General features: G+C 34.8%; 1 protein-coding gene across 1 annotated transcript in view; it reads right to left on the reverse strand.

Moving 5' to 3' along the window:
- Positions 1–286: 286 nt before the first annotated feature.
- Positions 287–12136, reverse strand: part of CCDC85A (coiled-coil domain containing 85A) — a 235098-nt gene continuing 223248 nt past the window's right edge. Inside the window, 4 exon segments of the mRNA XM_060187242.1 lie at positions 287–2060; positions 6273–6323; positions 6326–6373; positions 10042–10161. Of these exon segments, the coding sequence (XP_060043225.1) occupies positions 1971–2060; positions 6273–6323; positions 6326–6373; positions 10042–10161 (309 nt within the window). The 3' untranslated portion in view covers positions 287–1970.

The following is a 12136-nucleotide window of genomic DNA, read 5'->3' on the forward strand; positions in this document are numbered from 1 at the left end:
CCCATTTTCTGGCTCCCTATTCTCCACTGACTTCCAAGAAATTATGTCTTCTTTCTTAACATGAATGTATGTGTGTTTTCCATGCATGTTGAGTCTTCCCTCAATACATAGATTTACATGGTTTTAGTAGTTTCCTTCTATATGACCTATATTTACATAATAATCTAAGTTATTCTTTATCTCTATGAACTAAAGTGTTTCTGAATATGAAATTCCTCATTGTAAACATAATGAATCGTATAACATCTATCAGTTTAGGAAAACATTTTGAAGAAGGAAAGAACACTGAGATTAAATAATTTATTACCATTGCTAAGATGAACACATACTTGCTACTCATTTTATGCAGAACTTTAAAAAAATAGTTTTAATACAGTATCAAAATGTACACAATTATTCTGCCAAAAGACCAGTGTTCTTATATTAGTGTCTGCAGGCACAAAACTTGTTTTAAATGTCTCCGGAGTGTAGGAATACAACAATTTCAGGATGAAAGTTTTTGTATAAGAGAAATATAGCAAGCAATTTACTTTTATAGTGTAATTGTATTTTAAAAATATATGGCATTTAAATGGCAACCCAATTATGATAATTACAGAGGTAATTCTATAGTAAATTAATTCATAAATATTTTCTAAAAGCAGAGGTGTGGGTATTCATCACACTAACATTTAAAAAGTGTAATGAAATTTCTTCACAATACACCATTTAATGAGCCCATTTAAAAACTACACCAACAGGAATCAAATCCCTATAATTTAAATCTAAAAAAATGGGAATTGTTGCATTCCTACATTTATAATTTTAAACTACAGTAAAAACTTGTTATTCTTTTACAGGCTTCTTGCACATTCATACAAGAAACTATCATTGCATTTGGATAAACACAAAATATCTATCATAGCATTTCTGATACACATTCTAAGATTATTTATATATATGTGTGTGTAGATACCAAAAATATGAAATAAACTAAGCAAAGCTAGTGCACCTCTTTTTTGAACCTCAAGCAATCTGAAGAAGAGCTTTTAGCCTCAATGAAGGACATGCGTCACTTTCAGAAAACAGTTGCTGTAGGCAAGAAAGCTTTTTTTTTTTTTGTAAAAGCAGAGCAATATTTTAAGGTTTACATAAAGTTTATTAAATATAATGGTATGTCTAAAAACTAAATTGTATAAATTGACATTTCACAGCTGGATACAGAAAAATTATATTTGTTCTTTAATTCAAATTGTTAACATTAATGGACACACTAAAGGAATGTAAGTTAATGTCCCCAAGATATGTCTTCCTGAACAATACATCAATACTAAGAGAAACAAAATATTTATTCTGTTCCACTGACATAAATGGTACTCTTCAAATAAGCACCCTATCAAGTCTTGCTACCCTTCTAGCTGGTAAAAATTTGTTATTTTTAGCACCTCAAAAGTAAAAAACAAAAGCCTCAAAATCTAATCTTGCATCCAAATTAATTAGGTGCCAGGAACTACTAGTTTGTTGCTTAAAATATAAGAAACAGGTGCCTAGATCTCAAACTTGGTAAGCAGGAAGATACCTTTTATTTATTTACTTTAATTTTCAATATAACATGGAGGAAAACCTCCACCACTTAATACAATGAGTCAACTCTATCAAAAGCACTGACTGAGGTTCTACTGACTCTTCCAATCATGCAGGTTTCCCGTAATAACCTTGTTTCTGAACAGTCAAAAATGGTTTTAATTCTAATGAAAACACTAATACCAAGATGGTGATTTCCAAAGCTATCTTGTTTGAGATTGACTATTGAGGACATTGAAATGAGAGAGACAAAATACAGCTTTAGTTGGTAATGTTATAGAGGGAAAAAGATATGCAGTGGACAACTATTTCATGTTATTTCATGAGGTCCAGGCTTGTGGAAGTCCATTCTTTCTTCCTTATCACTCTCTGGCAGTTGTGATCTCATGTTTAAAAGACTGTGCTTCTCACATTGGTCCTTTGTACTGGTTTCCCGACAAATGTTGCCTAATTCCAGGACAAGAGCCTGCAGCATCGCCAAGTTTCCTCCACACAACCTTAAAAAAAAAAAAAGCATCTTAATTGTCCTCTTCTACAATGCCAATTGTTTTTTTTTTCCTCCCCAAAGGGAGATACAGGAGAAGGGCTGTGAGTAATTTAAAGACAAGAGACAAAGTAACCACATGAATAAACTCAAACACAAAATAAAATGTGATGCAGTAAATGGGACTGCTACACTTTGTTTGCAGCTAGGGTCAAAATGAAAGAATGATGCCAGGGTCAAAATGAAAGAATGATGTGCCACCTTAATCTAGTAACATGAGCACAACTATTCTGGCTGTGCACTAAGCACTTGGAGAACTCTGATAGTAGTTCTGACTTTCAGATACCAACTGTACCAACTTTATTGGTGAAGGTGAGGCATCTGTGTCTTCTAAACCCTTCCAATGTGTAGCTGGAACTAAAAATCTCTAAACAAAATCATCCTAGTTTCTATATTATATACCTGGAAGTAGGGACATCAGAATGTTTAATCTGTCACAAAGAAAATGAAAGAGCTTTTGTTGTTGAGACTTTTAAAGGCCTGAGCTGGTAGTTTAGATTTCAGGTGGGCACAGGAGGGGGTTCTTAAAGTATCAGAAGTTTTAGCTACCAAACAGTATGACCTCAGACAACAACAAAATATACAAATACAGGGCAAAGATTCTTTAAAAAATTCAAGAATCACTGAAATCAATACAAATATACATATACTAATAGTTTGGTCGATAGCAATATGTTGAGGGTAAGAATAATGTAAAAGTTAAATCAGTGACATTAAACAAAGAAAAATAACACTGTTCCACTATAAGGATTAGATCCAGATCGATTAATTCCACAAAAATTTACATTGCTCTGAGTGAAAATAAAAAACCTATTGGTTCATTCATTTTTCATAAACTGTACAATATAATGGGCCTTAGCCCTTAATTTCTTGTGGTATAGGGAAACTCGGAGAAGACAGAGCTCTGAAATAAGCCCATTATACTAAAGTGGACACAGAATAGTGACTTTTTGTCTAAAAGAACAGGCATGGGATTGTGCCTCAGAACCAGTCAATTATTTCAATTCTCCTCAGCATTTATAAGAACCAAGCAAACAAATCTAAAATAAAACCATTACTACAAAGCAATACTTTCCCAAATAATATACTCTCCTCTAAGAAATGATATTTCATGCTTTCTGAATCAGCATGATGGAGCTGTAATTAAGTCTCAGACCATAAAAGAAATGTCAAGTTATCTTCAGGGGAACACCAGAAATTGAGGCAAAAACTCTGTGTGCTGAGGCATAGCTCACCAGGCACAGGGGGGTGCCTTGCCATGCAAGTGGCCCGGGTTCAAGCCCCTGTACCCTGTGGGAGGGCCACCTTATGGAAAGGAATTGCAGTGCTGTGTTCACTCTCTCTCCTTAGCTGAAGTAAAAAGGGATTAAAAAAAAAAAAAGGTCAGAGCAGGATCAATGAAATCACAACACACAGTTGTACTTCTACTATCTTAAATTCTTCCTGAATCTTTTAATCAGCATCACATTATGAGAAATCTTCATGGTTCTTTATGTATTTATTTTAGATAGAGACAGAGTGAAATTGAGAGGGAAGAGGAGAGAAACTGCAGCACTACTTCACCGCTTGTGAAATGTCTCCCTGCAAGAGGAGACTGGGGGAGATCCCATCTATATCCTTGCCCACTTTAATGTGTGTGCTCAACTAGATGCGCCACCACCCGGCCCCTAGAAACCTTTATTATGACATTACTATAAATGCAAATGTTCCTTTCTTTCCTAGCACCAACAGTTCTTCAAATGTGTGATTTTACAGCTTAGGTCTAATATTCCATTCAGAGAGAAAGACACCACAGCACCCGAATACCCCCATGCCTCCACAACATGTTGAGCTAAGATAAGGCAGGCACTGTACCAGGTGAACAACTTTTTTTTTTTTTTTGCCTCCAGGGTTACCTCTGGGGCTTGGTGTCTGCACTATTAATCCACTGCTCCTGCAGCCATTTTTTTTTTTTTTTTTTGATAGGACAGAGAGAAATTGAGAGAGGAGAAGATAGGGAGAAAAAGAGATACCTGCAGACCTGCTTCACTGTTTATGAAGCACCACCCCCCACTTCCACAGCTTGGGAGCCAGAAGCACAAACCAAGATCCTTACATGGGTTATTGAGCTTAGTACTATGTGCGTTTAGTACTTCGTGTACTTAACCCAGTGCACCACTGCCTGGCCCCTCAGGTGAACAATTTCTCTGGCTGATCTTAGTTTCACAGAAATCAATTTTCCAGTTTTCACTATTTTTGATGCTCAGATGATTTATAATTATGACAAATTATTACTTGAAGTCACAGCACTTTCTTCTCTTGGTTTTTAGATAGCTTCAAAAAGAGTGCTAACAGTGCAAATTAGATTAGCTTGCATTTTTCTCCTGTGATTTAGGAGATCAAAGATAAATCTAAGAGCTCACTCTCCATATTTATCTCACATCAGGGACAAACAATACCATTCCATGCTGCCTTTGAAGTATTTTATTTAAGACAGAGCAAAAAACACATCAAAACAAAATCCATCAAGATCCAGTTCACTAGTGTGAATTTTCTAATATTTGAAAATAGTGCTTGTATTCAGTACAGTGGAAATAGTCTTCTCTGTAAGATATATTTGCTTTTGAGGAAAGAAAATGGGAGTTCCCAGATTTATGCACGGAGAGTGAAAAGCTGTGCACAGAAGATATCTGGAGAGGTCTGGTGGTTCCGCACCTAGTTAAGCACACACATTTGTATCATCTATAAGGGTTTGCATTCTCATTCCATAAAAAAAAAAAAAAGAAACAATGGCTGCCGGGAGCAGTGGATTTACTGTGCCAGCACTGAACCCCACCGATATCACTGGTGGCAATAAAATAAAGTAAAATGAAATAAAATAAAATCTGGAAATATTCTGAATTTCACTGTTCATTAGAAAACAGTTGGTGCATGGAATTTCAGAATCTACTTCTTCAAATATAAAATGTGGATTTTTTTTTTAATATTCACATTTCTTAACCAAAGATTCTTTTAAAATCAAGTGGGAGAAACCTAGATATGTGAATTACAAAGAAGCTCCATATACTACTGTTTGGGGAGTCACTGGGATATGATCACTGGCATTCCTAGGTTTAAGACACATTTAAAAAAGATTATTAGAAGGATTCTATTTGAAAAGCTTCAGGGCAGGTTAACCTGAAGCTGTTGTCTGGCTACGGAAGAAGGGCAAACGCCAGAAGAAGAAGGGCAGGTTAAAAGCTACAGAAAATGAACAGTGGTGAATTTAAGACAAAGACAAATACACAGAAATGGGTTACAATAAAATGGGATGTGTTACAATAAAAGCATAAGTCACAACATAAGCAAGCAGGAGACAAATTCTTGCCTAGCACATATAAAATACCCACAGGATTTATTATGTAACATTTATTGGTATCCAGGGCCATCTCAAAGAGACGTAAGTACCTGGTCCTTGTAGCTTAAGGGTAATTTTGACATCCTATTGGACAAAGAATGAAGATAAAATGCAATAGCAAGTCATTTAAACTTAGTGTTTAATATGTTGACTTTTTTCTTTTAATAAATCCATCCTTTATTATACTCTAAGTTTTTAAGAGCTTTACAAATTATATTCTTGATAAATATAACATGAATAATACTAAAATTTAAATGCAGGGGCTAATAATAAAATCATTCTTATGATTAGATAGGCTATTAGTCCTAGGAAAGGCATGTCAATATTTTTTACTGTGTTCCTCTCTGCATCAAAGTTCCTGTCTATTCCTCTTACTAATCTCTGAACCTATTTCAACTGAAAGGCATTATTTCCTTAATTCTTCATGTTATACAAAATAATATCTATCAATATGGTGACTTTTTTCCACAAATAGTGACAAATATGAAGGTAGCTGTGTTTTTTTCTTGTTCATAAGATTATCTTAAGCACTGCTCTCTGAAAAATAAACTCATTTATCTGATCAAAACTTGAAATAGTTTAGATGACAGATTAAAACTTTTTCCAGATTTAGTTATAAATTATTAAAGAAATAATCAACCACTATTGTGCTAATGGAATGGTATTAATAATACACTATAAAGATGATGAGAGTCAGTTTTATTTACATATGTAGGTATTCATAAAGCAACAGCTAAGCTGTGATGAGGCTTTCAACACAGAATACACAATAAAGCATATTAAACTTACATTGCACATTTCTCTGACTATAGCTTTTTCTGTCTCACTAAGGTCATGTTCATGAACTCTTTACCCTGCTGACGATCTATAGTTTCCTGAACATCCAAGACCTGGATTTGTTGAAAAAGAAAAGCAAATTTCACATGGAACAGAACTCGTTAGTTATAAATCAAATCAGCAAGGAGCTCCACTTTGTAAAACTTACTTTCTCCATGTCTGCATATCAGAGTGGATTAGTATATGGCAAAGTCTTTAGATGGTTGTTCTGAGAGATACTGAAATCAAGTTTACTTGAATGTCAAATACCCATTAAAAATAATCAACTGAAGCACTAACAATTAATACATCTAGTTATTTTAGACATTAATAATTTCAATTTAGTCAATAAGTCATTTTCCCCATTGTAAACAAGAGCAGTATAATTAACTATATGCCAAATAGCCCATATGATATGAAGACATAGCCTATAGAAAAGATGATAACAGGTAAATCTGCTTAGACTCTAACAATATGCACATGAGAAATCTTTTTAACACCAGCACTGACTTCTTACAGTTTTTGCTTGAACACATGGAAACAGCTTTTTGATAAAAGAGAAATGATTGTTCATAATACATACAAATATCCAAGCAACAGTTTAAATAGATTATATTAAAGTAGTGTCTGAGGTACACTCAGGCAATTTTAGAGGCTAATGAGTATACTTCTCTAAAGTGTCTATAAATGGACTAGAAGCAATAAATCTTTTACAATAAAGGACAAAAATTAACTTTGGCTTAATACGGTACTAAAGCAGAATTTAAAGCTAAAGTACTAGTGTGGTATAAAGAAAGTTTTCCTCTTCTCAAATCCTAACTAAAGTATGTTAGTGCTATACTTCCTGGTTCTGTTGTCACTGTCAATGAATGACCACATCTAAAGGTATTACATGAGAATTTACACAACTGAAACGTTGAGCTGAAATATTCAATGAATAAAAGTGTCATCTTCAAGTCAAGTTAACACTGAGACTCACTAGAGTTCAATCCTGCAACAAATAATTCTATTCACAAACTACTCTCTTGTTAACTAAAACTTCCAGCCAGCCACCTTACTATATGAATCTGACAGAATAAATGAAAACTTTACGTTGGTGCTCATCTCAAATTAGAGTCTATTTACATTCTTTACACACTATCAGTGGGCTCAGTATATATTTATAGAGTACTTAAATTGATTTTGTAGGCAGATCTTTTTGTTATGTACCTCTGAGAAGTGTACTACATCAGTTAATTTCTACCAAGTGAAGTGAAACTCCAATAATGGCTTTTAAGGTATTTTCCTCAAAACTTATCAATGTGAACTGAGTCACTGTTCTAATTACTTATTTCAGAGCAAAAAAAAAAATCATGTGATATAAATCAGGTTTAGATCAGTGACTTTTAGAAGCACATGAGCCAAGTAATTACATTTATTTTATTTGAGATAATGCAAAAGTGAGTATTATTAAGATGCATATCCCATACATTATGCATATTTTGATTTCATGACAAAGTTACAGAAGGAAACTCAAGAGCCTCACATTACCCAGTAAAGAATCTTCAGTAGCTCCGCATTACCCATCTGTCAGGGAGGACATAAGTATTCTGATTATAACATAAGATTGTCCTCTCTTGATATAAAATTTTCTATGAAAATTAGAGAATTCCAAGAAAATCAAAGAGCTTTCCTTCCCTTTAAATCATTACTAACACAGATACAAAGAGAAATTAGGAGACTGGCCCAAATTGCACTTGCTTCTTTGGCTCACAGGTATGGACTCCCATGAGTGAAGTCCCATGTTTAATTCCCTCCACAATAAATAAGAGAGGGTCACTTTCTCACTTGTAAAATGAACCTTTAAAATAAACCTGCATTTTCTATTTGATTAGGCAACAGACTGAAATAGCTTTCAAATATTCTGAGCAGGAAGTGTGTTGTTTCTGGCATATAGACAGATAGTAGTAATAAACCAAGACTGAAATGACTTGCTTGCCCATTTTTCATTTCTAATGTACTTTTAGATAACTGGCACTTGATTCATGCTAAAGTAACAGCCTACTTAGCATGGTGTTTATGGTAAGCAGAATCCAAATGCTGTTGCCGAGCACAAGTGAGCAGGATCCCTCATTCTGGTGAGCCTTAACAAGAAGTTTACTCAGTTGAGTTACCCCAACCAAAACTGCCAACAAGAATACCAGTAACCATCAAAGTCAGTTAATGTTTGGGAGAAGCTAACTCATCTTATCTAAGTCAGTAAAATATAATGAACAAGCTAAATTTTCTGAAGCTAAATCATTCCCCAAACCAAACATTCTGAATTCTCATCTACATCTTCACTTTATGTTTCCCAAGTGTTGTCCAGTCCAAAAGAATGCCTTTTCAGGTTGATAATGAATCATTCTGAAGCAAGACAATCTTAGGAAAGTTTTGAAACTTACTTTACAAAAACATGACTGAAACATTCTGTCTGTATGTTATGTCTTTGAAAGGTTTGCTCAAATCTACATAATAGGAATTAAAAATAATTCAGAGGATGGAGTTTCACACCTTGAAACTGATAAACTAAGAACTTGTTTCTCAATTTTTAAAAATATTTATTTATTCATTCCCTTTTGTTGCCCTTGTTTTTTTTATTGTTGTAGTTATTATTGATATCGTTCTTGTTGGATAAGACAGAGAGAAATGGAGAGAGGAGAAGACAGAGAGGAGGAGAGAAAGGTAGACACCTGCAGACCTGCTTCACCGCTTGTGAAGAGACTCCCCTGCAGGTGGGGAGCTAGGGGCTTGAACCTGGATCCTTAAACCGGTCTGTGCGCTTTGCGCGTGCACTTAACCCGCTGCACTACCGTCTGACTCCCGTTTCTCAATTTATTATTATTTATTTGTTTATTAAGTTCCCTTTTGTTATCTTTGTTGATTTATTGTTGTAGTTATTATTGATGTTGTTGGATAGGACAGACAGAAATGGAGAGAGGAGGGGAAGACAGAGAGGGGGAGAGACAGACACCTGCAGACCTGCTTCACTGCTTGTGAAGCGACTCCCCTGCAGGTGGGGAGCCAGGGGCTCGAAGGACTCCTTACGCTGGTCCTTGCGCCTTGCGCCACGTGTACTTAACCCGCTGCACTACCACCCGACTCCCTATTTCTCAATTTTTAAGATAAGTTTTATTGCTTTAGATAAATACTGAGCTATTAATTTCAGTCATGGTTTGTATTTTTCATTTCATTTGTAGAAAATCATTATTGATAGAGAAAAACAAAATTTCAAATGTTTGCAAAAGCCTTAAGTAAAAGCTCAGATAACTTTCTGAGTAAGGCCATCTATGCATTTTGCAGTACCCTACAAGTTGGCATTAACTAGAGTCTGCAAGCTGCTTAGACTCATATATAAATTGCACAATGTACTTAATTATACACACACAAAGTAGTTACTTTAGTCAACTATTAACACTGCATTGGACAACATCCATGACACAAAACACTGCAACAATATTTTACACATATGGATATACATGCACAGCTTGAACTTTGATGCTGATATATATATGAACCACAACATTCAAAACAAGATAGTAAAATAGAGATTCAACTTTAAGTACTCAAATCCATAGTTAACTAAAATATTTTTTTCATATATAGCTTAAAGAGTTAAAAAATAAATTATGTTTAAAACAAGACTATGAGGGATACCAAACTACAGTGAACAAGCCACAACACAACTGAAGTTCTGGATAAATGGTTGTACACAGTTGGTTACCTTCAGAGAATGTACCACGGGTTCAGGCTGCTGAGAAGGTGTGGTATGTCCACTGAAGCTAGCTGGAGAGTTGGGTGAACTGTTACTCCCATCAGCCCCTGATGACAACCTAAAAGAACCCTTAGTAGAAAATCAACAACTTTGTTATTAAAACAAAAGTCGTTTGTAACTTTATAGATGTCATTCAATATTCAGTTTTCCTGCCAAATGAGAATTAGCCATTTTGTTTTTATTCTAGTCTATCTCAAGATGTTATTAAACTTCTAACTGAAAACTACATTTGACCTTCAATAACACAACCAAAAGTTATCTCTACACATGTCCAACTGTCACCTCGGGTTTACCAAAGAGAACAGTGTTCCCTAAGGGGTGGTCATTATAAGCATTTCATGAATATTTTTTAAACTTAGTTGTAAGTTAAACATGCCCTCTCAGCAACTCAAATGTCATATTCCATATGTCTCAGAAAAATGCAAACACATTGAATTCTTAAAACGGAGAAACTATGTCTCCTATAAAATCCTTGTTAGAGGAAAATGCCTATAACGGAATATTTTCCAAAGAGATTTAACCAACTTTAACACTGATCTAGAAAAGAATTATCTTAGTTTCTGGTCTTGAAAATAAGAGATCGTAAGTTATATAGATTTTTAGTAACTCTACAAATTAACTTTGAGAAATCAGAACCTGCTCATGATTAATCTGACCTATGAGAGTCACAGTACCATTAAGGAGCTGGAAAGAAGTAAAAATCTGCACTTTTTCTAGGAAATGTTTAGGGAAAAACAATGGATTAGGAAAGAAACAGAGAGCAAGGGTTATCTTTTCTTTCTTTCCCTTTCTTTCTTTCTTTCTTTCTTTCTTTCTTTCTTTCTTTCTTTCTTTCTTTAGCAGATGAACTGGAATTTTCTAAACTGTGATTTTTATGGAGATGCCTGTACTCAGTAGGCACGAGAGATCTTAATTTCTGTCCATCAACAAATCCATAGAGTTTTTCATGTTCAACAGATTAAAGCCTGCTCCATTTAAGCTGATCCTGTGAATCTAGTCTTCGGAAAGGGGCTACTGAAGCTATAGCTTGTATGAATTTGAACAAGTAATGGTGCCTTAGGAGTTTTTTCACCATCTCCACTATACATTTGGTGACAGGCAACAGCGAGAACATCAACACTTAACTGGTGTAGATTACATATGTGAACCATACTATTGGTAAATAAATTGAAATTTCTACTGATTTTTATAAGACAGTTAGCACAAGTCAGAGTATCTTCTTTCCTTTGTCGCTGTGCTTTTTAAGGCTCCCCTTACCATCAAACTTACAGACCAACAGAGCTGTGTTCCTTTACTTGTTCAGAGTTATATAATATAGTCATTTCCTGCCCCACTCTAATTAGCCCATAGGAAGACTAAGCAGGTGAATAAGACATTTAGGTCACCTCTGCAACTTCTGTTCTCCATTGCTAATAATGATTAATAGTAGGATAACTAACTATAACAGCCCCACCCCCTTCTGGAGGGAAGTTATAAATCTCTGCCTGTACTTACAATTCAGATAAAATGAGACATAATGGTGCCCATTACAAACAATACAATGGTAACTATAGATATTTGAAGCTTAGATACGGTTTTTGGGCAATCCTTCCATATCAAATCTTAGATAGCTTCTTCCTCTGTATTAATCAAATGGCTCCAAAATGAAGGAAGCATTTTATCCCTAAATAATTCTGATTCTCAATTATTCTCCTTCCCTACTGGTACCACCCTTATGAACTATTTTGACAAGGCCTCTGAGGTTATGTAGAGTTCACTTCAAACCTCTTCTAGGATTCACCACTGCTGTGCTATTTTCCCAATGATAATCTTATTTGGCAGTGGCAGGCAGTAAGACCTCCCCATTCTCTGGGCCACCCTCTACCAATGCCATTTAAAACTGCTTTCAACCCAGCTACTCTGTTTAAAAAAAATAATAACTCTCTTTAAAGAACTGATAAAATAACACACATATCAGTATATTCACTAAGTCAAATCTTTTGGACAATTTAGTGTTAAACTTACTGAGAGTTCTGTTTTACTTGCATATACTCAGAAACAAACA

Source organism: Erinaceus europaeus, chromosome 3, assembly GCF_950295315.1.
Source record: "Erinaceus europaeus chromosome 3, mEriEur2.1, whole genome shotgun sequence".
NCBI lineage: Eukaryota > Metazoa > Chordata > Mammalia > Eulipotyphla > Erinaceidae > Erinaceus > Erinaceus europaeus.